The sequence below is a fragment of the Acipenser ruthenus genome, chromosome 31, assembly GCF_902713425.1.
Source record: "Acipenser ruthenus chromosome 31, fAciRut3.2 maternal haplotype, whole genome shotgun sequence".
Taxonomy (NCBI): Eukaryota; Metazoa; Chordata; class Actinopteri; order Acipenseriformes; family Acipenseridae; genus Acipenser; species Acipenser ruthenus.
This window is the reverse complement of record NC_081219.1, coordinates 9,925,716-9,953,182: the sequence shown is the minus strand read 5'-3', so window position 1 is coordinate 9,953,182 and position 27,467 is coordinate 9,925,716. Positions and strand designations below refer to the sequence as shown.

General features: G+C 38.1%; 1 protein-coding gene across 9 annotated transcripts in view; it reads right to left on the bottom strand.

Moving 5' to 3' along the window:
* The window catches only part of LOC117396683 (formin-binding protein 1), a 105,014-nt gene that overhangs the window by 35,226 nt on the left and 42,321 nt on the right, over positions 1-27,467 (bottom strand). For 6 of the 9 annotated variants that reach the window (XM_059005609.1, XM_059005612.1, XM_059005613.1 and 3 more), the window contains exons 5-6: positions 13,011-13,073; positions 10,574-10,678 (exon numbers count right to left, since the gene is read on the bottom strand). In XM_059005609.1, coding sequence (XP_058861592.1) covers positions 10,574-10,678; positions 13,011-13,073 — 168 coding nt within the window. Of the gene's footprint in view, positions 1-1,297; positions 1,313-10,573; positions 10,679-13,010; positions 13,074-27,467 lie in introns of all 9 variants that reach the window. The other 3 variants (XM_059005607.1, XM_059005608.1, XM_059005606.1) reach the window with 1 other exon arrangement.

Below are 27,467 nucleotides of genomic sequence, written 5' to 3'. Positions count from 1 at the left end.
GTGTATCATTTTTTTTAATTTTTTTTTGTGGAAAATTGGAAAAATATGAACTCATAAGCAATGGTTTTAATATATGACACTGAGGTTGCCAGTAAACATCTCTTGTGGGTGAGCTCATACCTGAAACAGCAGACAAAAGCATTAATTTGAAGCTTTGGCACATTTAAAAAGCCAATAAAACAGAAAAAGAGCTTTTAAAGAGGCGATGCTGTGTTTCCACAGAAAGACAGAGCGTTGAACAATCCATGCTTACAGTACTATGCTTGCAATGGAAAATATGGGAGCGGGGTTCTGTCAGGCAAGACACCCAGAGCTCAAACACGATGTTTTAATGGCATTTCACAATGCACGTGAAGACACAGACACACACATACAAAACATGGGACCAGGTATTATAATTACTGTGCACCATGCTGGCTATCCTGCTTATAATTGTGACAGCTAACTAATAAAATACATCTTCTCTATAGCAACCGATGTGCAATGTATGAACTTGTGTGACAGCACACCAACTGAGATACTCAAATTACACTGAGAAGCTTTAACTGTACTAATGCATCTTAAAATACAACAAATACCAGAGAATATAGAATAAAAATGTTAGTTTTAATAGCATTGGTATTTTTCTAAATGTTGTAGATGATTTTTGGCTTATTTAATACCATTTCTGGATGTGCCTAAAAGCCCTGTTTTTCAATTACCAAAAACTTATTTTTTCCCTGTTATGTATTTGCTGTATATACTAGTGGTTCTCAAACCCAGGTCACAAGTAATTACATAGAGGTAATAAATTAAATAGTCGGAGAATGTAGCTGCTATAAATTATCCCTTCAAGTCTACATTACCATTATACTGTATAAGGTGCTCATAAAAATGCTGGGTACCCGAATGTTGGAATTAAGAACCACTTGCTGGCACATACCAGTACACTGGAACTTGCTTCCTAGGCCCTCTGGAAACATGGCCAGAGCCCAACTCCTTCATAATTACTAAGCTTAATCTCTGCTGTTGTTTCATCAGGGCTATTTGCTACAGCCTCAGCCTCATCTAGTAATGCTTGATCTAACAGTGGCTCTGGGCATTTCAGAACCCTACAATCTGCACTCCTTAAAAGCCAACAAGGGATTAAAAACCAAGACAACCATTAGACTGGCTAATGTCCAGGTTGTTTTTTTCATTTACTCTGAAATAATCCTTTTGCCATTAATGTGTGTGTGTGCGTGTACGTATATATGTGCATGTTTAACATATACAGAACAGGTCCCCACAGACATAAAAAAAAGTACGATAAACCTACCTTGTGGGAACATCGCTTCAAGGCATGTTAGAAAAAGAAATAATGCAGTTAGCATTAGGTCTACTTTGTATGATAAGGGGCAGGATTTGGGAACGAGGACAGCTTTATATGGGTGTTGAACAAGGGATACTGAAACAGGAATGTAGACGTGCGTTTATGTATATGTGTGTCTGTTCTAAGTGACTTTTCTTTTTCTGGAAATCAAAATTATTTGGATGTAGAATATTTCTGTATTGAACTGTCCCTAAAAACAAATGCAAGGGCACTGCTATTATGAAAAACACAGAGTACAAATCAAAACACTGCACCATCATGACAAGCCTCGTTGAACAGCTATATAGTGTAAGGCTCAAGTCACTGCGCAAGGGCTAGGTTTTTGAACATATAAAGTGTCCTGCGACTTTTACTGTATCTCAGAAAAGCTGGCAACCATGACATTATACAGTACATTGCACACCAGTATATAGCAATGCATAGCGTTTTAATAGCAATAAAGTACAAAATAGAATTTTTTAACAATTCATCCTTTGCACTAGTCTGCTGTATAACTAATGTGTATCAAAAGCTACAAAACAGTTCCATATGGTTATGGGAAAACAAGAAAGCAACACTTAAGTGTACAATGTAATAAATGTCTTTTGACATTCAGTTAACTAGATACACAGAGGCTCGTCAATGACATTCCCAAACTTGACAGATGCCACAACAGAGGAGTCAGGACATCAGGGTATTTAAAGACGGAAAATAAATAAAGTAACTGTAGAGAATTTGAAATTGCTTATTGCATGTGCTTCTGTTTGCAGAAATTCCTGACATTTGTCACAGTGTTTTTGTGCATCTCAGCTGAGGTTTCAGATCATATTTTGCATACTGAATTTCTATATATAGGCCTCTTGTGTGCAGTCACGAGGCAGCATGCTGTATCCATGGGACTGAGGGGCTGCCATTGCTGCTGCTGTGCAATCTGCACAGGCCCTTAAAGCTGCAGTGCACCACAATCTCGCTCCATAACGTTTCCACCACATTACAAATCCTTGGTGTCTCTTTAGTACATAGTTCAGCCTTCTGGGTATTCTTTACAGAAAGAGACGACCGGTTTGTTTTAATGCTGCAGAGGTAGTCTGTAATTCAAATAGGCATGCTCCTGTGGCTACCTGCAGCAGTAAAATGTATAAAATTAAACCGAAAGCTCTGTTATACAGCCCCACAACACAATTGAAAAAAGGGAGTGCCTATTATTTTGTTATACTGATAAAACTTTTAAAGTCCATCATTAAATTGGGCTTTGACTGCTTCCTAAGTCTATAAAAACTATTTTAATAACTTGAGGCACACTACATTATTCAGGCTGAGGATGTGTAACATTGGCAAGAAACACACCCATTGCAATCCTGTGTGTGCCCTGCAATGACATGTACCACAGCACGGTCCGATCAGTTTCATTACCCGTCGGCTCTCATATGATTCACAGGAGATTCATCTACTCTGAGTCACCTACACCGAACAATAAACCCTCCTTGTCAATTACACATAGGCTGAAACTGTACTGTGCAGGCAAAAGGCTGTTCTTTGTATTCTTAAGCAAGCGTATGGGAAAGCGATGGATTACTCAAAGGAGCAGACCTTTCGTAATGTGAAGGAATTAAGGAATACGTGGGTTCAACCTTTTTAAACTCACCACAGTCTAACTTACAGTTAGCAACCTATTATCCAATAAGCAGGACACTAATGAATTGCTGTACAACCCATATTAAAAAAACACTACAGTTTATTGAACAGCACCACGACACTGTTTAGTTGCATAATACTATAGAACTCATTATTTATTTAGTAAATAACTTGAATTCAGGTCTAATTGCTATGTTTGCCTAATTTGGAACCACAGCTGAAAAGGAACACTGTAATTAATTTTATGAAGCAATACTGTTTTGAGGGGAACTGCTTTTAGTATCTTTGTCTCTGATTTGCTGATTGTGTGAATCATACGAGTCATGCCATCATAAGACTCAGTGACTGGAAGGAAGTCCTGAAAGCTGCTTGTGGGGAGCCCATCTCCCAGCAGCCTTTGCAAACAACAAGCAATTTGGGATTTCGCAGTTGCCCATAATACAGTACCTTGCCCACAGCAGGGTCTGATGTAAAGGAAGTCAAAAACTAAAGAGAAATAAGGATTATTTTTGCTCTGGAAAAACTAGGGAAGGGTGATATTCGGGAACTATTGTTGTGCTGGAGATTGGGCATTATCCAACAAACCAGCGAGGATCTTCAGTTTTCATGGAACGCCAAGGTAAGGTTGAGAATGGAACCACACTCTTCTTTGATCTCTCATTTAGTTTCAACAGCGAACCAGACAATCATTTGATTTTGATTTCCGAGCTCTCATCACCTTCTGTCATTACTCCATAGCTACGGAACCCTGCCATGTGTAAGGCATTATAGACAACTGCAAAACGGTTCATGGTTTTGTCCTTTGAGTCAGGTTATGGAATATCTTGACTATGAATCCAGGATCCAAAAGCCAGCTAAAAATAGCTTCTCCTAAAAAAATACTACTAATCTTTTAGTCCAGTGGTTTTCAACCCAGGTCCTCTCGTATGGTCCAGGTTGTTGCTTCAATCAGCTTTCTTTTTTTAAAATTGTAATTAAAATTTGAATTTGTACTGCCGTCTGGCAATAAACGTCAGCTCTGCAAATAATTTTCCTCATAGATCTATTAGCCCTCCCCTTGCACATCATATGCAAAATTCCCTGGTTAAACAATTGAGTTTACTATTACCTTTAAGAGATGCTCAAACTCAATAATAATCCATCAGTATGATTTCAGTGAGGTTAATTCATTTTCAAAGAAATAAAATCACACTCATATTTCTAAGCTAATGCAATAACCTAACTGCAAAAGCAGGGGCAACAGGTTCAATTTACAACCTAATGGAATGTATGATAAAAAAAAAAAAAAAAACACCAGGAATTATATCCCTATTGCCTCATTTCCCCACAAATAAAAAAGCACAATAGGTAGTGAACAAACTACCCTGTTCTTTTAGAGTACATACATCCACTATTCATACATCTGTTCAACTTCTATAAGGCACCAAAATGCACAGGTACTTTGTCATGTATTTCACTAAGCCGTAATACATTACATGTCCAGCAGATGGCATTGGTGTGTATACAGTACATGTTTGATGTATCACATATTTAACCACAATCAACATTTATTGCACGCTACTCAGGGCGATAATATTGAAGTACATGGAGGAGGATGTCAATGCTTCTGGCCACTGCTGTATAGAATACACTCTGTACTAACTGGAGTGCAAACCTCTTGTGTGTATAAGGGGACTCTCATTTTATTTCTCCACTCTGTAAGGCAGAAAATGTAAGAGACAAAGTGCATACACAAGATGTGAAGCACACAGAGAATCAGGATCTCTTAAAGGTCTTTTTAACATGTGGTTTTAAGACTCAAAAAGCAGCCATTCATTTCAATGTCAGCTAAACAAACCCTCTATTCTCCAGTCCACTAGAGTGACATGGCGCTGGTGAAGGATGGGAGTGGGAGGGGGTAGGGAGTGCAGCCTGCTAAAGAAAGGCTATTATTCACAGAGCAGCAGGGATGAGTACAATCGGCCATGTGTGTTTATCAAAACGCTGGCCTAAGTGTTCACTAAATGTTATTTCACATTCCATTCACAGAGATAACCCTGTCACTGCTGGCCTGTGCCCAGTGCTACACAAGCTTCAAAACCATGCTCCTGTTAACCCCTTCCTAGCCACGTCGCCTCGATCCGGGGCTCTGAACACTGAATGCGTTCTGTGGGCAGCACTAAGCAATCTGCTTCAAAGCAGCGTTAATTTTTCTTTTTAAAAGGAATAAACTTGTTTCAAAACTGGATATAAAGAAACGTGAATGTTTATGTTGGTGTTGCAATACTGTATGCACATAGCTGGGTTGGACAAAACAAATGAAACACTTGTCACATGGAGTACACACTTTTCATCCCTAGCACAATATCAACGTTTCAAGACAGTTTCATTTACAATGGACATGGGGAAGTCACTATGTAATTAGAAAGGATTGATACGTCTCTGAGTTTACTCAGTTCTGAGGAACAGAATGGCCACATACAGTATACTTGTACAGTAACTTCAAATCTAACTGACTCTCTGACATCTAAATGTCCTTATTATATAAATTATAACTATATAAATCTATTTATTTAAATACTAAATTGTAATCCACAGCACATCAAGGGTTAACAGTACTTCTGCCTTCATTTCAATATAGAAGAAAACATTTTTGTGAGAATAAAGTGCCCCTAGGCATAACCCTTTATCATCACTAGATCAAAAGAGACAGCAATTATGTATTATTAATAAGTAAAGTCACTCCTATTTGTAATTTTAGATCTACCTACCAACAGTGCAGGGGTCAAACTATTTTCACGGCATACCTCTGTCATTCAACTATTACCCATTACTTGTATTTTTCATAAAGTTTATTTGAATACTTCATTGTACTGCGTGATATCTAATTCCTGGGTGCGAACATTAGCACTGGCAATTATTAGAAAGTTAAAAGAGGCACAGGTAAGGTGACATTATGCAGAGAGGCTCAACAGCCTTACGTGTCATGTGATCGACTTCCCTGTATATCAGACCTAGAGCAGTTAGCGAGTTTGCTTCCTTTAAGCTTTAACACATTTTGAAGATGTTACTAAGCAAATCCTATTGCTTCAAGGGTAAGGAAGCTTGCAGCTAAAGTTACCTTGTAAACAGGACTATCACACGGGAGTACACACTTCCATTTGTTATGTAAATCACACATGTGCAGTTTTTTCATTTGTGATATCTTGTACCATACCATCAGTAGATTAAATAAAGCTCTCAGTATAAATGTTATTATAATATCTCTAGGTATAATTATAAACCATTTGTGTAGTGCCTGTGTGTAGCTCAGCACTTTTGCCTTTAAAATACAGAAGAAAAAGATCATTGTTGGAGAAAATAAATTACCTCCATGCCTAATAGTTTATAACCATGAGATCAAAAGAGGTCATTTTTACTAATGAGTAAAGACTCTCCTTTGTAATTTTACAAATCTAGCTGAGACCAGCGCAGGGTCAAACTATATTTGACTCTGTGTTACCCTTGTGAAATCCAATGCTTTCTTTTCTGTCATTAACCAATCAGCTGCATCCTCTAATGACTGCCATGCTTCTACAGCCAGTGACAGGGATGGGCATTGACTATCCATAACTATTAAACACTCAATAGTGCTGAATCGAGAAATACTCACTATTTCTAAAGACAATGCTTTGACTCCCAAGTCATTGCTGAGGTGAAATGACTTGTAACAGTGTAGCAAGCTACCTGAAAGCAAGACGTGCAAACTCAGAGCTTTCTTTAGTGTAGTTCCAGATATCATTTTGATAATGAAAATATAGACATACAACATGTGCTTCCTTCACCCTTGAGATCTAGCGCACAAAGTGAATGGGAGTGCATGGCAGGTTAAGATTAATAGAACAGGATATTAAACAGTAAGAAATGGAATATTCTGAAGATATAGTTTCTCTTTAAGTGTAAACACCCCATCTCAAGGCCTTTGGCTCAGCTGGCTTGCAAAGTAAATTTTCTGGCTGGTTAATTAGTGCTCAAAGCACTGTGATACAATACAAGTCCAGCTGTAACCACATACCAGTACAGTGTATATTTTTAGAATGTTCAGGCAACGAATTCCACTACAGAAACAGCAGTTAATCATTTGAAGAGGTCAAGCGATTGACACAGGATCTTGCCTCTACTCTACCATCACCAGACAGTGCAAATGTGTATTATACATCTGTGCTCCGATTAGGACTGACTGGTGTTGATTCCTGCTGTTTAAAGACTCCAGTGTTTCTGTGCAAAACCAGCAACACTGTTAGAGCTCCGCAGTGTATAGAGATTAGCTGGCCAGTCACAATCTTCCGCTGATTATTTCTCGACAGCAGGCTACAGACAACAACAGCGTGCCCTGCGACAATACACATATTGTGCTACAAGGAAGCACTGTCCGCTTTTTGGTTTGTATCCGTGGTTCATAATTAGAAATGGAGTATCCCTTATTTTCTCCAGTTAGCAGCCCATTTGTTATTTAACTGTTCATTAAACGTGCTTTAATTATTTAAACAGGAGAAACTCATATTGATACACTATGGCAACAGCTGTTTGGATTTAAGGTGGTACTGTTGATATGCACTGTTGCTAAGGTGCGGTATCCAACGCGTTTGTCTCACTAGCATGCTCATATGTGCCTAACGGTTTTGCTGTACTTTATTTTCACTGCGCTGAACCTCATTTCTTCCTAGCACAACACTACGGGCCCTATTTCCATTTGTGACTAAGAGGTTTAAGCATACATAAGCCTTTTTAGTCGTTTAGACGGGTGACTTGTGTATATGAGATTTTCGAACATGTAAATGTAGCTGTTTCTAGGGGTTTAGTCGTCCATCCATTTTAAGTTATTCACGGCTAGTTAAATTAGCTGGCATACATACCCCTACGTGCGAATTCCTATTATTATGCTTTTAGGACTTTCCAAGTTACACCTGCTTCTACTTGGTGTAACTTTAGTCGCTATCGTTTAAACGATAGACACAACAGATGATCAGATTATTAGTCGTTTTCGACTAGATACACAAGCAATATTTGATTTATGTGAGGAGTTATCAGAGGATTTGGAGGAGAACTCCACAAAGCGCAGCTTTGCTGTTCCTGTGGCAGTTACGATTCTATGGGGGGCTTTCAAAGTGTGGAGGATATTTTATGCCAAAATGAAAAATAAATATAGATTGTCACAAAAAACAAAATAATAATTTTATACAATTGCAGCGATTCAACACGTTACCCCACCCTCTTTTTTGTATGGTCCCGGGATCTGTTGATCCTTTGCCTTGTGGGAAAGTTTTATATCAATGAAGAACTGCATCAACAAGTATTTCTACTTCCTCAGATGAAAAATTGTTTTTTCTGTTGTTTTTTATTTTCTCCTAAACCAGAGAGGCAGACGCTCCAGTTGTATTGAGGTTTGCAGCTATTCATTTATTTTTTATTATTTCAGAAATGTAAATGACCTTTATAAACACCTAAACAATTAAATGTAGGTGATTCAGATCCCTGTCTGCTCAATACCATCCTAACTGGCATTCTGCCTCATCAATGAGCACATTAGTGACTACAGGTTTTGAAAATCACACCTACATTGACATGTCTAAATCCAATGTTACCTGTAGGAGAGAATGTAGTTAGCCCATGTAGGTATCAGAAGCCCATCTTAATTATAAAATAATTTTGAGGTGAAGGATTTACTTGTCATTTCACATGCTGGTGTCTTTTTAAAACAATAAGGCCCACCCATACCAAGCTGCCCTTTAACCCCTGCAGCACAGGAAATCAACAGCAACCGGAAACTCAGGGAGTACCATTATACTTAATCTAAACAAATACTTTCAGACACGCTACATACAATCAACTGTGCTGCTTATTAATTCAGCATCTGCTGCCACCGTGCCAATAAAGAAAGAGTTATGCGGGCCATCTTATTTTGAAGAGTGTCATGGGAGAGATTTCAGATATAATCGAGCCATTGGGATTACTCTCACATGCCGTACCCGCATCAGTTAATTACATTAACATGCATTCCACTGTCCCCCCCCCCCCCCCCCCCCCCCCACCCCCCAGTGCCGTATAGTAGAATCTGATTAACTTTGGGCTGAGTCACTCTGCACCAGTGCAAGCGAAATTAAAATCAAAATCTAACCGAGGAGGGGTTGGCAATGGGCTCGAGCTAACAGGCAGCTTAAGAGGTTAATTCAATCAAAAAATACAGTGCAGCTTAAATGAACCTCTGTTGCAACCCTCTTCAAAGACACCATTTATTCATACTTCCAGATAGTGGGGCAACAAAAACATCTATTCAGTATCTAGCCCTAGAACAGGGGGGACTTGATTGAAGTCCTTAAAATATTAAAAGGAGGTGACAGTTAACCCTAGATAATACTTTAATTGTAGAAACCAGATCCAGAGGAGAGTTGGAAATGAACTGGAGGCAGAGGGTAGGTGAGGGAATACCTAGCCATACTGATGATACGGAATCATAGAAATCCTTTAAAGACAACAAAGTTAACCGGAAGAGCATCAATGTAGAGGATGGTAAATACTGTGTGCAATAAACCTGTTTATTTTTGATTGAATCCAACCCCATATTAACCAAGCAGCAATTATTGCGGGTACCTCTGGCCTTTCCAGTTAAGCAGCCTCCAAAGCATATCAAGCTGCTCCCTCATTTCAGACCGATGCCCAGCCTGGATCAATACTGGCCTGCAATTGACCTTATGACCCCCTTCTATAATAATCTTCTACAGCATAGCACGGTGGCGCCAGACGTCAACAGTTAAGGCTATTTTAAAAAGGCGGCATTGATGAGAGGTCATGGCTGTTGGCAGTATTTTGCATTGGTGTTTTAGGTTTTTATTAACGCTTCACAACTTAAACGAGATTCTCGCTTTTTTTGTTATGTTGCTGTAAACCAGCAATAACACCTTAAAATAGTGGATTAAGTCCCTTCCAGCAAATCTAAATGCACAATTCACAAACATTTAAGAGCAACAATGAAATAACACAAACTCGATGAGAGGAACATGGAGGAAGGACGATGGTAAAATAAGATGTTAAAATTGTTAATCATTGGAGCAGCACTGTGATTGTTGACAATGGCGTTCTGAACACAGTTTGTGGCAGGGTGTGTTTTGGAATCTACAAAACTGGGGTGAATGTATTTCCTGGGGAGCAGTTCTCTCAATCTAACTGGAGCCCAGAGTGTCGCGACTCTGTTCATTCAAATTATTCTATTCTGAGCTATACCAATAAACCTATATTTGACATCACTAATATTGTTTATCAGTTTCACATTTCTTACAATAGATTACTGCACCAACTAGGTCAACACACTTTATCACTGTTTATACTGTAGAACAAATATAGTTCTGCATGTTTGTAATTATTCAACTTAATTGTTTTGTCCATTTGCGTTATAAAATAAAGACAATTGCCAGCTGCACAGTTATGTGTATTTGTGTGCAAGCAAGATGAATTTAAAAGCAAAAGAATCTGTAAAAACTTTTACTATACAACTTCCTGTTCATCCTTGGGGTAACAGGAATGGAAAGCTTTGTACTGGACTGGCGTGTGTTATATTGTAAAGCAGCATTAGTGGAATTGACTATGACTCACCTTTTCCACATCGGCCTTTGTTACATTGATGTCAGCATCCATTCTCTCAAAATACTGCTGTGCCCTTTCTGCTTCCTTGCAGTCTCGCTCAAACCTTCTTTTACTCTGTGGAGCAACAGCAAAAGAAAAACACCAGAAAGGTTTTAAAAAGGGAAATCAGATCATTCTTGTAACTTAATGCACTTAAAATTGATGTGACCTGTCTTGGGAAAGCGAGCACTGTATGTGTTCATTCGATCAATATACAGTTATAGAGGTTGCAGCGTATTGTAATAACTGCATAACTGAAAAATGCAAACTGTAAAGTCATTGTGAAGTTATGAGAATGTTGCGAGTTTCTGTAACTTATAAATATTGGCTTGGGGTTATCTTTATGCATCATAGGCAATCCTTTTATTTTCAGTTGCACTCATCTTTCCCCCCAAAAGTTCAAGAAGTATGCAAGTATGATCAAAGGGTATGGAAGGGTTTTACGATTGCCTGGCACCAAACTTGTGTAACTCTTCCAGTCAAATCTTGCAAACCAGCCAAGGTATGCATGAAATCCTTACATACACTTACATTTATTATCTTGCATTTCTGCAGTATGGGCAGGTTTATAAGACATAATTCAGTTTTTGCTGATTTTTCACCAACAATTTGGCACACAAACATAAAAAATGATGTGTTAAATATCAATTCTGATATTCAATCCCACACATATAAAATATACAGTTCGGTATGCCTGGATCTCTTCCTGCGACAGTAACAGCTTGGATGCCTTCTGTGGCCACAGCTGGAGAACAGATAATATGTCACACATAAGAATCAATCTGTGTGTCTTTCTTTATATATTTCCTTTTGAATGTTGCTTTCCCAAGGTTCTTAGTCAACATTCTGAATAGAACTTATTCTATCAAGAGTGAACATTTTAACAAGCAAACCATTCTGAACAGCTTAAAGGTTCACCAACCAGGACTCCTACACATGTGAGCATCTGCACCCTCCCCCCCTCCCCCACAGAGTTATTTGTCTTTTGAAACCTTTGGCACCTTTGGCTGTTAAACACTTCAAAGGCAACAGCCATTTGAAGAATTGGAGATATCTAAAATATTATATTCATGTTCATCCACTGAGGGGGTCTGGCATAACAATACCGCCTTAAATTCATGAAGTCGAATTTGTTTAGTTTAATTTATTCTTTGGTTTTTGTTTTATCGTTCCCTTCCGTGTTGGCAAAGGGGCAAATGCCAAGGCGCTCCGTCTGGCAGGGCAGTGAGGCAGTGCCATAACCTCGCCCACGTCTGTCCTTGACACATATCCAGCACAGAACAGCATAGGTGTGAAGCTAACAACCACACTATACCAGCATTTAAACTGTGTGCCTCGGGACAAGGCCAATCACAAACAACCAATGCATGTTTTCTAGTATCATAACTTAACACACTTACAATTTTGATACAGTTTTTACCCAAATTTGATGTTTGTTTGTTTGTTTTTTAATATAATTTCATCAAGGTACCTTATTTAAAAGTGTTATTTCTCATTATTTAACCAAGATCACAAACAGGGTCTGATTTGTAACATTTGTTCATGAGTCTTTTTTTTTTACCCCAATTTTCCCTTAAACTTTCAGATCTACGCACCTTATTGATAAACAGTAGAATACATATGCAATGGCGATAGATAACAAGTATGTATGTAAACATGTAAGTGTGACAGATCAGAAGATGCCTCCACTATATCCCAGGCATTACGGATATACACCCTGTATGCTAAACAATGTCCTTACAAAGTTTCACCACCAGTTTCACCTCTGGTATCAGAGAGTCTGGAGCTGAAAGAATCCCTCCAGGAATGAACTACTTTGGTATCAGAACTCTGTAGCACAGGCTTCACCAGCTAGTTATTTATATATTCATAAGGGTTTGAAGTGAAAATTCTGGACTGCCAATGGATAAGCGATCAGGCAAAAAGCTTTTAACATTTAGGATGCTGGGCTAGGAAGACAAAGGAGAAGCTTGCTGTGAAAAGTGCACCCTAACAATTTCAACCCCAAAATTCAATCTGCAAGCTCAGGTGATCTACAGTATAGTCTCACACATCAGGTAACTAGTTGCTTAGTAACACATGCTTTCCTTGCACACTGCTAGGCTAAAGCTGTTTGTTTTGTGATGAGAAATAGCAGAATCTACTTAAAAAATCTTGCTTCTTAATAAAAATTCAGTTATGCAGCATACAGTATATTAAATTACTATGCATAATTTAACATATTTTTTCAGTTGCATTTGAATGTTTTTGTGAAGATCTACACATTTTTTGTTCTTTTGAATAATTCAGGTTACAAGCGGCTAATCTTTTCACGTTTGCTTCAAGCCCTATGGAAACAAACATCTTCTAAAGCCAATCGAAAACCTGCTGTCAATGTCATTTGTACTCCACAAGCAAAGACGCTTACCTGTTCTAGCTGTTTCCACGAGTTCTCGATGTGTTGCTGCGCCTTGCGACCATCGTTGAAATGCTGGAACAAAAACACAAAGCACGTTGTTAGCACACACTTCGGTGGCAATCTTACCTCAGGAGTCAAAAGCCGCTCAATCTCCTTAACACTGATAAACTTCCCCTCAACTCTGTCCTTTTTCCTGCAGTAGAATTCATCAGATTGCTGAAGCACACATGAAATTGTTATTTTTCCTGATAAAAAACACATGAGTTCACTTTAGAGAAGAATCTCAATGAGAGACAGATGTGTATGTGCCTCTAACAAGTGTGAAGCTAGCATAAGGTACCGAGCACTCCTGTGGATCACAGGACTTTAAAAACCTGCACGGGGTAGTTTACATCTGCAAAATGAAATGACAGGCAAAAAGCTGTTCCTATTGTATATACCAGCCATTTTATAAAGGGGTATGCACTACAGTATACAATAATACCAAAATAAAATAAAAGAGATTACAATCAGATATTTCATATGTCAAAACATCAGATTTCATTTTTGTTCCAGTAGATCTTATTTTGCCATAATGGTCGTCTTGTGCACAGAAGATTACCAGCTGACAAAAATGCTCAAGACATGGAAAATGGTATTAACTATGTATCATGTTCTTTTTTTTAATAAAACATGATTTATAGTAAGCTGGTATGTCCAGATTACCCTGGTTCTTATGGTATCGTTGCTCACCATAAGAGACAGGGTCAACTTTACAGTATATATTAACTTGATATTACCATTCATATATGAGAAATCAACCATCAAACAATATGCAGGAGATCTCTTATGACATAAAAATAACACAGTTCATAAACCAATGCAGCATTTATTCATTGAAGTTAGTTATCTAAATAATACATAATACCTTTATAAAATACTGTCCTCTTGCATGCATCTATGTACAGAATTCTTGGTGCATATATTGCTGCTCAGTCTCATTAGTATCATGAAGCAATATTAATCAGCATCCAGAGACTGCAACCGTGTGAAGCTGAAAACCTTGATCTTTTATGAAACTGATGGGCAAGAAGTAGGATCCTGGCTTGATTGAATGCGTGTTCACCTAGTAAAAACACAGCACTGTCTTCAGGTCTGTTTTTTTTTTTTTTTTTTGTAAGATTAATGCAAAAAACAAGAGATCAAATATATACAGGCCTGAACTTATTACCTCTAAAAATGGGACCTAGCTCTTTAATTTCCCCAGTTAATAAAACAAAAATAAATAATAATAAAACAAAAATAAATAATAATAATAATAATAATAATAATAATAATAATAATAATAATAATAATAATAATAATAATAATAATAATAATATATGTGCTGTTGTCATGACACACAAACAGATCATGTTGCATATTTAACAAAAAGTACCACACGGCTACAGGAAAACACTACAGTACAATATATCACATAGATATCTGATACTAACATACTTGTTTGATTCCAATCTGACATTTTTTTCTGCAAATAACGCAAAAGCGGATGAACTTTGCTTCACCCTGGATGCGGACAGGACAGGCATACAGGTTTTTATTGGCCATCTGCCTCTTCAAATATGGAAAGATTTCAGCGAAGACCTATCTAAGGACTGGGGCAGCACTATACATGTATGAGAAGCACACCACAGAAGGCTTCTGGCTGCCAAATGGTGTCGGAGCCGATTAGAATTGAAAAAAGTATGATGCTTGCCGAATCCCTTTCTATACTGAAGAAAATTCTAATTAACATATATGTGTTGAAGGAAGAACTCTCATCCTTCCCCTTTGCATGCACTGCTGATGTGTAATATCACAGCCCGACTCAACTTCAGCGAGATTATTTTTTTAAGGTAATGGAGTGTCCTAAGCAATTAACTTCTCTTATCACACTTAACTCATCCCTTTATGGTAAATACTACCCAGTGTCTAGGGACTGACTATGGTAGAATTTAATATAAAACTTCAATTTAGGGCATAGCGGAAAGGTTTTTCAACCCTGTGTAACTGGAGTGCGAATCCTGCTTTATGGAATAGATATGCTTTACCAATATAAAATGTTCCACTGCAGTTAAGGGCTTGATTTGACCAATCTATACCCCACTGGGTTAAGTCACAGCTGGAATAAATAAAAGTTTTACAGCACTAGGGAATTACCTTGGATTGCATCAACCACCTTTCATGGGTTATCCTGGAATGTCCCCTAAAGTGGGGATGCAATACAGGGGGATTCCCCTGTGCTGTATAATAGTGATGTAAGTAATTCAATTCAATTCAGTGAACATACCTATAATAAGTAGCACACACTTTTACAGACGTGTTTCAGAGAACCCTGATATATATGCTGTATTATAAAAAAAAAAAAAGCTGTAACACAATAGATCCTACAGACCTTGATAGTGGGGAGACAGCAAAAGTGTGGCTGGCACAGCTTACTGACGTTTCACGAGAAACCATTCTGCAGAATGGAACTGGAGGAACTGGAGACATATAGCAACTCCTGTATGTGTTATCAATGAGAAAATCTGAATAAAATGCAGAACACCACACTTCCCAACAAAAAGACTGCAAGCTTGTATCAACATTAGCCTTTGGAGAAATCCTTCTGCACTGAACTAGATACTTACATCCCCCCATTGCTGAATCCAAACCAGCATAAATGCAAAAGTTATTGCAGCCTGCAGGGATGCGTTTGTACAATAATCTGCCTTCTGTTCCACATAGTGAGTCATAGAGGCTTTTTAGGGCTAGGCAAATATCCAACACCTTTTAGCCATGTATTTGACAACGACTGCAGGATAGATGCAGTCCACACACTATTAACGCACATTTGATACCTTTTCACATAAAAATCAGACACTTTGAAGTAACTGCATTGTAGTCAGGTATTCAAAATAAATCATTCTGTTGAATTTGCCATTATGCACTATGTGCTGTGCAGGCAGATAATAAGTGGTGGCACTACAGCCTATGGGTAAAGGTTAAATACAGTACTCTCATGATAACACTTGTCTGCTTTTCATTAAGGGGGCCACGGAATCATCAGAGTAGAGAGACTTGCTGGCAGGCCTGGGACTCCCCTACCCAGACACAGCAGGCTGGTTTCCGCAGGACTCAGTCATAATGTTACATCACTCTCTGCTCTCTCGCCAGGCTGCCATATCCACAGCTGCCAGCGTGCCCGACCACAAAACAGGTTGGCTCCAAAGACAAAGGCTTTTACAGATCCCTTTCTCATAAACCCAAATAAAACAGCTTCACCATGATGTATAGTACAGTATGTAATCTAACTCTTTTAAGAAATCTTCTCATGTAAAAAAATACTAAACGCTATACCAAGGTTTAGACATAGACAACAATAAAACCCCTGAAGGTAATATTTTAAAAAATGTTTAACCGAAGACCTACAGTACTGCATTGATTTTCACATTTTTTCAAAATTTGTCATCCTTTATAGTATTTTGATCCATTGCAAACAGTTGAAATTAAATACTCTTTCAAATAACTTTGCAGAAGTACTGTAAAATACCAATACTACTTTTGCAGGTTACTGTGTCCAAAATAATGTATTCTGTAATTTATTATTTTTGCAGGATGTATTATACGGGTTAAGTTAACATAATTATTTATTACAACCTCTGCATGGTGTGTTTAAGTTTGTATATTTGATGCATCCAGGCAATATACCACATCATGTAAGTAAGCATTAACACTGTCTGTCTCCTAGCAACTCACAATCATAACAGAAAACAAACACCAGCGAGCACTTTCACAACCTAATTCCCCAAACTGGCTAGAAAAAAAAATAGCCATTATGAATTAGCTGTAACCAGGGTCAATAGAAATCTGAAATAAAAGAAGAGCACTAATAGATTCTGGCTTATAACAGGACTGTGTGTGTACCTATGCAGGCTGAAATTATACAAAACAAAAAAATATTTTATATTGGTGAAAGTGCTCCAAAAGTGTTGCTGTGCAATTTATAAAAATCAGGTATTTGTTGTTTATTATGGGTATTATGCGACCAAGGAAATCAGTATGGATGCTTATCATGGATGATGATGTCACTGTGTGAATCCTGCTGTCCCACAGAACCCTGTTGTAATCCAAACAGATACTTGGGAAATCAATTTTAAAGAAATAAACACAACCAGTAAATGATCTCCTCCCCAATTTCCTGCATGACCCTTTTATGTAATACTGTACTCTCATTAAGGACATGTAAAAGAAAGACAAGAAACATTTGCTTTTCAGATAAATTCTCTCAGGATCTCAGCCTAAGACATGTTATAGATTTGTTTTCACTGTCCTAACTGAGACACCTTAACACTGTGATCCGGAGCGTGGAAATCATTAACCCAACCTCACTCAGTCAGGACTGAGCAGAACAACAATGATAATGAATTGTGTAAGTGTACGACCCTGTCCTTTGGACTAGCACCATCAATATTGCTAATTATAAATACTACCAAACCCTCTACCCACATGCAAAAGGACATTACATTCTCTCAACACGTAAACAAGTTACTGTATGTCAAAAGCCTTTGAATGCTGCATTTTGTAAGTGTGTGAGGAATTACATATCTTCCATTAAGTATTGATATCACTCATTAACATTGAGAGTGCTGATGATGCACTGTGCATGTCTCTTCACTCCCCACTCCGCAGAGACCTTTCCTAATGGCTTTATAAAGCCTGCTTTAAATAATGCTGAACATTCTGGTTCTCACAGAAGTTAGTCTCAGAATCATCAGTGCTGTGTCTTGATCATCCTGGTCCGAATAACAAAGCTCTGCAGTAACTGGTGGCATTTCACCCAAACTGTCATCTGCCTTTGTAGTTCACACTTGACTTATGCTGCAGTATTACATTGCTAAGTTTTTATTTCATTGTATAGATTTTATACAGTATCCCTCATTTCAAGAAATATTTTATACCTCGTGTATAGGATGTCTCTCATTGTATAAGAAATGGCATGAAAAACTCAAAGCTGCTCAAACTTTGCAAAGTGACACCTCTAAAAAGACAACTTACACATGACATATTAACTAATTATACATCTCAAATACAGTATGTAGATTTATTAAAAGATATGCTTGTTTTATGTAAGTTTAGAATTGTGCTGTACTTATGCATGGGATGACATCTATACACAAGACTGAACGGTTCACTTCTGAGACGCGATTTGGAAGTGAACTAAGTAGTAGATTATATATGTAGCAGTCCAGCGAACAGAAAGAAATTCACAATATTTACTGGGAGACGATGGCTTAGTGTATACTGCCTGCACTCACTGTTTCTCTTAGACAAATGTGTGTATTAAGAAGCCCTGGCAGACCACAGCACTGTCAGCAATGACAACCCAATAGATTAAGAACTAATATGACCGTGTTCCTTATATGGCAGCATACTGGTACAGATATGCTACGATGATATTGTAATGATAATTGTGTGTACAACTACAGTACACGCATTAACACGTTAATTTTCAAACAAATGGGGTCACCAAAAGTAGTTGACAATACAAGAATAATGATCAAATGGCAAATAAATGCTTAACTGAACTGTATCAATCAATTATATGGTACAGTATAAGTACGCAGGTGTGCCAATGTTCAACTATAGTTACAATTACATTGTAATTAATTACAAATTACACAATTACAACTGTAATTGACCCCAGGTCTGATTATCATACTAGTGTAGCTGCACTGAAGTTCCTAATTGACAGGATACATAGAGGGTACCCCATTAAGGCAGCTTGTATGTAAATGTATGTTACTAATGTATTTTTTGTACAAGGTGATATTGGGTACCATATTAATAACAATTAGTAACTCAGTATTCTATTCTAAGTAGGTCAGTGCTGAACTTGAGATGGAATGCAAACAGTCAATGCCAAAGTTCAAATAACTGACTGGAAAAAGAAAAAAAAAAAGCTTTTTTAATGAAATATTTGTCAAGCAATGAGTTTAACAGACATTTTGAACGGATTCTACTGATCGCTATAAAATAATATATTGGGTTTCAAAAGCTGACTTTAAACAAGAGCCTCTCCAACAAAACACTTCGTTTTAAATGCTTTTGTCAGTAAAAACTCCAAAGCTGCTCTGCCATCATTAAGCAATCTGGAGGGTCCAGTGGAAAAAGAAGAGCTTCACAGTGGGCAGATGGGGAATAAATGACATCATCACAATAAACGATAAATGGAAATGTGCAGAAAAGAAAATATTATTTCACCATGACAGCAACCAACAAGGAAGTTTTATATGCAAATATGGAAAGACAATTCTCCACATTTATGCAAGATGCAGTATGCAATGCAGTTATATCAATATTTATTACTTGTGATATCTAATCAACTCATATTGAAAATATCAGCTCTATTAGTGTTGGCTGTTAAATGCTATGAAAAAGAATCAAAATGCCATTTGGAAAAAAATACTTTTAGTTACTGTTAAGCTATTCTGAAAGGCTCCCGAGTGGCGCATCCAGTAAAAGCACTCGCTAGAGTGCAGGATGCGCTCTATAGCCTGGATGTCGCGAGTTCGAATCCAGACTATTCCACACCGTGGACGGGAGCTCCCAGGGGGCGGCGCTCAATTGGCCGAGCGTCGCCCGGGGGGAGGGAGGGTTAGGTCGGCCAGGGTGTCCTCGGCTCACCGCGCACCAGCGACCCCTGTAGTCTGGCCAGGCGCCTGCGGGCTTGCCTGTAAGCTGCCCAGAGCTGCATTGTCCTCCGACGCTGTAACTCTGAGGCAGCTGCACGGTGTGTCTGCAGAGTGTAAAGAAGCAGGCGGCTGATGGCACACGCTTCGGAGGACAGCGTGTGTTCATCTTCGCCCCTCCCGAGTCAGCACAGGGGTGGTAGCGGTGAGCTGAGCATAATAAAATAATTGGGCATTTCAAATTGGGGAGAAAATAATAAAAACTAATTGGCAACGACTACATTTTTAATAAAAATAAATAAATAAAATAAAGCTATTCTGAAAAATTATAACTCAATTTTGGAGTGACAGGACCCAGAGCTACTGTGAATGATTGCAAACACCATAGAATACAAAAGAAATGTAACAAAAAGCTATTAAAATAACAACTTGTTCTTTAAACAAGGGGAGTGCACATTCAGCCCAAACCCTAAAGAATTATAAATCACTGTTGTATGGCTAAGTCTTTCTAAAGTTCATCCATAAAAATCCATATAAACCATGTTTTCCTCTGCAATATTCATTAATGTATGTATTATTTTCCATGCTGTATCAGGATATAATTTATTGCAAAAAGTTGCAGGAATAAAACCAACCAACCAACTAACCAATTGAATAAGTAAACATCCTTTCCCCTCCCTAGAATCCTAGGGATAGTTGTGAGACAGCTGCTGTGTAACCAGTCCCTTCTCAATCAAAGGGAGGCTATATTAAGAGTAGAGTACAGTATGGCTTCTTCCTCCAGTGAACAGTTTTCCTCTCCCTGTTACTCAGTAGAATGCTGACCTCTGTTTGGAGCTGTAAGTGCGTTCTCTCTGTCACAGCTGTGGCTGCTGTCTGACGAGGCCTGGACTGGATACTGTGCTGTGCGCTCTCTCAAGGAAGTGATTAAACCACAGCACTTCATTCTGGGATCCAGTCAAATCCAGTAAAACGCACAGAGGATTCTCCACAAACGTTCCTGGAGTATTGCAGTTATTCCACGAATGAGGATGGCCGAGCGGGCTGTCTAAAGCCATCCTAACGAGTGAAATAACTGTATAATCAAACATCCAAATTCCAAAATGTGAGGAGGTGATCTTTAACAGCCTTGGCAGGTCAAAGCATCACGTGTTTATTTGGAATGAGAAAATAAAAGACACAGAAACCAGCAAATTTAGATGAAAGGATTTTGTTTAGTTGAAAAGCTTCATAAATTGTTAAACAGTGTGTAATAATGGGCAGCTACTCAAGGGACAGTGTTGGAAGTAAAATTTGTAATTGTACTAGCTCAAAAGTAATTACATCATGGCAGATGGGACTGGGAATCATGGGAAACTCAGTGAGACTCACTTTCGTGTTGATAAGGTCAAGCATGGTAAATTATGTTTTGTAAATACACTGGATAAGAGAGGAGTCAGTTCCCAGTTAAGTGTGTGACCCCCCTAATACTCAAGATGAGTCACAGCTGGAACTACACCAGAAAAATCATCTACAGTAAATGTTTTCCTCTTACTCCTTTAGAAGGGGGGAGAGGGGGAATCTAGTAATCATGAGAGTCCGCTAGGGCTAAGCCAAAACAACCGTATTTATTTCACTTGTTAACAGAGCTGGATTCAAGTTCTGGTCTACAAAAGTCCTTAAAAGCTAATGAATGATCATGCTGGCATGCTGTGACACTTACTGTAGCCCCCTAGTGAATTATTAACCTTCTCAGTGCTGATCTGTGGCACAGCTTTGAAGAGGTTTGAAACCACTTTCTGAAGGACTATCGAATTCTGAAGAAACCAAAGGCCGTACCATCCATGGCTAGAGTCCGATCAACAAGAAGTGACAGTAAACGAAGGGCAATCTTCAAAGTCAGAAGTCAGATTGTACATTCAATCTTGAAACTTGAACCCAGTGACGTCTGAACATAAATAAGAGCTCTATATATAAATGTCATTAAAATAGTCTTCTGCTATTAATATGTTGCAGGATTAAATGCATGATGTGTGGAGGAGATCAAACACGCTGTACTGTACATACAAGGCTCGGTCACAGTGGGGACGTCCACTCAGCAGGCTTAGTAGCTTAAACAATCCCTTTTTTATAACTATTGTGTACCATAGAGAAAGCATGGTAAAACACAAATACAATATGGTAGACCATGAAGCTCAGTGAATGCATACAATACTGAAGGCTTTAATGTGGTCTTTGTTCAATGTTACTGTGACAACGTACCATGTTGTTGTATAGTAATGCACACTTATAGTCCCCATGTCTGGCATTTACACCGATTTTCATCCATGGGGTGCTGATACAGTATTGAGAGAGGTGCATGGGCTTATATATGAAACCAAATAAGTACCCAAGTATAATCCCATAAGTACCCAAGTATACTAACCCCATGCACCCATTTGTGTATCAGTAATTGCAGTCCTATTTATTTATTAAGATGTGACTTCTGAGCTGGACAGTGCAGTGGGTCAGGTTTCAGGGATTAAACTGTTTGCATCCCCAAGATCTTAGGCGGGGAGGGGAAGACTTGAACTGAGCAATGAGAATAATGTGAAATAAAGCGAGGAAAGTGTTAAAACAATCAATCTGACTACAGCAAAATCTGGTACCAAAGCAAGTCTTCAGTGGAGTTATTTGGTCAGAATGGGCATTTCACCGTATGCAGTCATGTTTTCCTAAAGGAGCGGAATACTGCTGTTGTGCTTATCGACAGCGCAGCTAAAAAGGATTATTTGAAGATGGAAATAATAAATCCCAGGAAAGGTAAGAAAAAACAAAGAGAAATGTAGATTTCAGAGTAATTTCTGCAACAAACTAAAAAGATGGCAGTATAAGTTATAAATGGAGATCACGAGAGGGATGAAACTGGAAAATATTACTCCAAAAGCAAACTCTTCAGTGAAACAGCCAGCTTGGAGAAGAAGTGTCTCATATAAACCTGTAAGCCCAAATAAAATGCACAACACACAGTCATTTGTAACCTTCTACTTGTTTCATAGTTAGCTCATGGGGGTAGGTGGGTATTTTTTGCTGGGTTTTTTTTGCCACATTGAGTCATTTTTCTGGCTCTACCACTGAATCATAATTCTGTTGTTTTCTAGAAAAAATGCTGTCATTTCAAAATAAAAATAAAAAAATGTAACTGGGGGGATGTCACCAACCCATTTTAACATGACAACTGGAAGCAAACCAAAGTAACCGTACACTGTGCAAATGAAACAGAGCACAAACAAATGGCCATTATCACTATACTTACTGGAATCGGCTCAGCTTTATCTACACCTCATTGCACCCATTGCCCTTTCTCCAGCACCTCTGACATGCATGTGTCTGTTCAGCCAGGTGAAACTACATTGTAACAATTATATTAGTTTCCAAAGCAGAAATGATTAATCCAAATCAGAGCACTTTTTTTTTTTTGTTACAGAGCAGCTCAAACTATGTAAACATACCCTTGCTGTTATACCGCTAATGCTGTTATTGTAGCGAATTAAATTAGACACACATTTTTGATGTGCAAATGATCAGAGCAATAAGGTTCAATCAAGTCTATATTCATGACAAGTCCTTCTGAAAATAATTAAGGAATATTGGCAGATTAAATCAAGAGATGAGACCATTCAGAATCCTGGTGCTACAGCTGATGCCCAGCCAGTGCAATGTGTTTTCAGTTAGATATTTTATAGTCAAAAGGCAGGCACATGGCAGTGCAGAGCTCAGGAGAGTCAGAATAGCAATCTCTTTTTCCAGTACTTTTACAGCAGCTCTCTGATATAACCCATAGGATGGACATTATGACACTCCAGAAAATGACTTTGATGTCAATTTGCACTTAACGTTGATGGATTCTCAGTGCAGGCACTGCTAAAGGGTGACCTTCATTAAACTGTTAGGCTAGCGAGGCATGAGAATGAAGGTGTATTCCAGCAGTATTCCTGCATTTCTGAACTATCAAAGGAATTATTGACAGCGAGGTTTAACACTGCAATGAGCCAGGGTGCGATGAGGCTGGAGTTACAGACTGTGATTGGAAAACGCAGTAAAGCATCTAGGAGGAATAATAACATGGTACTGCCAGATTTCTTTCTGATTTATTACAGGCATCAAATTTGAAGAGAATAAATATGCAGGATAAATATGAACAGGCTAAACACAATAATCAACTCACTAGTTACTTGATAAGCCTCTCTTTTTTAAAGACACGTTTGAAGCTTCTGGCTGTGATTGTAATAGGACTTAACAGGTTGGTTCCAGGAGTTTGATCTCTTCAGTTTATTTATAGACCTAATTTGGCATTACCTAGCAGCGTTTTTTTTTTTGTTGTTACTCAATTTATGACCCAGCAGTTATTCTGAGTTGTAATTGTCATAAGAGAGTCAATATCCAGTTAATGTTACTCTTTAATGGACAGCCTCCTTCGCTGCAGTACTTTTCTTAAAGAGTAAGTTGCGGGTTTCTGAAAAATATAGGGTTAAATAACGTACCTGTAATTTTTAACATCCTGACAACTTTTTACACTTAGAACTTTAAAAGTCTGTTTCAAAGCTCTTCTCAAAATGTCTGCTCTAGTGCACTGGGGTTTGAGATCTGTCCTCTAAATCAACTCGTACAACACGTGGGGACGTGTAACGCTAGATTTTTTTTGGAACCCCGCTACTTACTCTTTAAGTACCACAACTCAAAATGATTTCCTGTATCCATGTATTTTCCTTTATTCGTCTGTATTGCACATTATCCAATTGTATTTCTTCTAAAAACTACAATTTGTAGGTCATTCATGTTGGTTCATTTTCTTTTTTTTATTTCTTATGTATGTACACACGCACGCACATTTTGGAATCTATACTGCATTCATTAAAATCCAACAACTGAAATTCTCTGCGCTATTACTGTAATCACAGCCAAAGAACCGCAAAACAAAAGCTGTTAATTATCTGGAGTTGCACTGAGAAAAAGGCATGTCTTTTACATGACAGGTATATTAGTCCTATCACAAGGGTGACTGCACCCTGTAGGTAACACCACCACCACTAAGAATGCTGAACAGTCACTTCCCATGCCAGCGCCACACCGCTGGCACTCTTCCCATTAGAGCTCCGACAGATTAGAGCAATGGGGGAAACGGTGCCTTTTTCATCTGTGTGGGAATTCTCAACTGTTAACTACATGTTCCCTCAGTGCTCATTATTGTTTCTGTTTAACTTTGAATTACAGCTTTCATTTAAAGGTTTCAACTGCTGGGAGCAATAATATGTGGTTTAAAACAAATCTGCTACTAAGAACTACAGATGAAATTAGTTATAGAGAGAGAGGGTTTTTTTGCATCTGAATTCCAATGGATTAGCTGGTCTTCCTCTGGTGCTTCACATTCATTTGTTGCGAATATGTGCCCATTTGTAACGTTATCTTTAGAACTAGAAAATTCAGAACAAAGCAAGTACAAAACTAGAGTTATTCCGATTTTAAAACAATGAAATCCAAATACAATGTACAGCTATAAGTTTTACCAGCATTTTTTAAAGTGTTGCGTTTTGTTAGTTGCTTACTGAAATGGTGTCTAAAATGGGAAAGTACATTCCATTACCCAGCTCCGTTCTACAGCTCGACTAATAAAAAAGACAAGTCCTTCAACTCCTAACCTGTCCCTGTTGTAACAAACTGTAACGGAAGTTTAAAAAAGACAAACAGATGCTGTAGATACTGTATGAGAGCCTCCACTACACTATACACCCACCGTCAGGGTTATCTATCCCCATTGCGGTTAATACACTGGGGGGAACTAGTTACATGAATTCATAAGAACTGTATATGAGCCATTTCATTCAGTCTCCAGTTTACCAGCATTCTTCCCCTCCTACAGCAATCAGCATTCGCCATACATTATTAAAAGTCCAACAATGAAGAACACAGCTAGCATCTAGGACCAACACACTGTGCCCTCTCCAGTTTGCATCGCTAATGTGTGGGACATGAACCCTTTCCAGCAGCAACCATTTCACAATAAACACTCTTAATCCTTCCTGTTAAAACAGAAATCCATATAAGGTTAGCATGTAGTCTGAAGCTAGGAAACATTTCAGTGTAACTGTACTGGTAGTTTAAATCAACAACTCATGTACTGTATGATTTTTTTTTAAATATTAATTTGGCTTATTTTTCAATTTAGAGTGCTTAATTCTTTTTTTTTTTTTTTGGTTTCTTAAATCCCTTTAGACAATTTGGTATAGTGGTTAATTAATTAATTAATCAAATTAATTATCAGGATCTCAACAAAAATAAAATAACAGAAAATGCATAATGATATCCCTGCAATGCAGATATCCTGAGACATGCGGCTGAGCGAATAAGTCTAAGAACCAAATCGCCCAGGTCTGTGTCACCTCATTAGCAACTTCATGCATATTAATGCAGGATACGCACTGGCTCAAGGGTTCAGGGATAAGCAGGAACAGAGCAAAGACTGTAAGGAGCAGAGTTTGTAGGAGGAAACAACAGACTACAGAGAAGAAAAGGCCAGAGATACATCAAACAGGACAATGAGGAGGATTATTTTCTTCCATAAAGCCAAGAAAAAGGTTCTCAGTATCAGCAATGGCCTCACACTGTGCAGTATGTGGGAAGGGAGGGAGTTTGAAGGACTGCGTGGCTGTACCAGATGTGCTGTGAGAGGCAATATCCTCTCGAGTTTTATGGTTTCCTTCTTGTAAGTGGAGGACCACGGAGTATTTTATTACAGTATGTAGGCGTTAGTGTTTTTTCAGGTGTTCTACATTTTTGCATCTGTATTTTTTAAAAATGTTTTACTCTCCAATTCAGAAAATGCATTTATTGTTTGTTAGTACCTAATTATAGAGCTGGGACGAACCCACATTTTTTAGGTTTAAAAATTCAAAATACTTTGAATATATTCCAAATATATACACATTTGAACTTATATAGACTGGCTGTGCCAGGATGCCACCCATTGTGGGCTATTAAGGTTATTTTGGCCAGTCAGTGTAAGATTTCCTTATAAATTCACAAATAATTCATATTCGGTGAACATTATATACATTTGAATGTTAAAACATTAATGCGGCAGACACTTAAAATGTTAGATTTGATGTGGAAGTTGCTTAACCAACCCCATACAGTAAATCGATTCCTGATCATAGATAAAAAAAGGTTTCAATAACTCTCCATATGAGGAAATAACATATTTTGAAAGGTTGCTTTATTGATCTAACAAAGTCAAACCACACCTGCTTGTCCTCTCTATCCAGCAAGCTGACCACACGACTCGACTCATTCTTCTCTAAATATAGCATGTGGGGCCATGTTTTCAAAGAGTTTCCTCCATTCTTTAATTAACTCATATTTTTAGAAATGAGTAAACATCATGTTAATATTACAAAACAAGAAATAAACACCTTGAGAGTGTTGAAGAGAACTTGAAATATATACGTTTTGTAAAATGAACTTGCGCTTTTACCTAAAAAATAAAAAGGAGTTAATTAAAGACTGGAGTAAATGCTTTGAAAATATTGCCTGTGTAGTCTTGACAGCAGGAAAACATTATTCAGGTCTAAAATCCCCATAAAAATTTCTCTTTCAAAACATGACAGTTGAAACTACAGTTTCCCTCGTTCTATACTTTCTGTAGTACCCCCTACACTTTCAAATGTACCACACCCACTTTGCAAAAGCTAGAAAAACTCCAGTGGCTTTTTAAATAACACTTCCATTCCACTGAGTGTGCCAAAGACACAAAGGAAAGCAA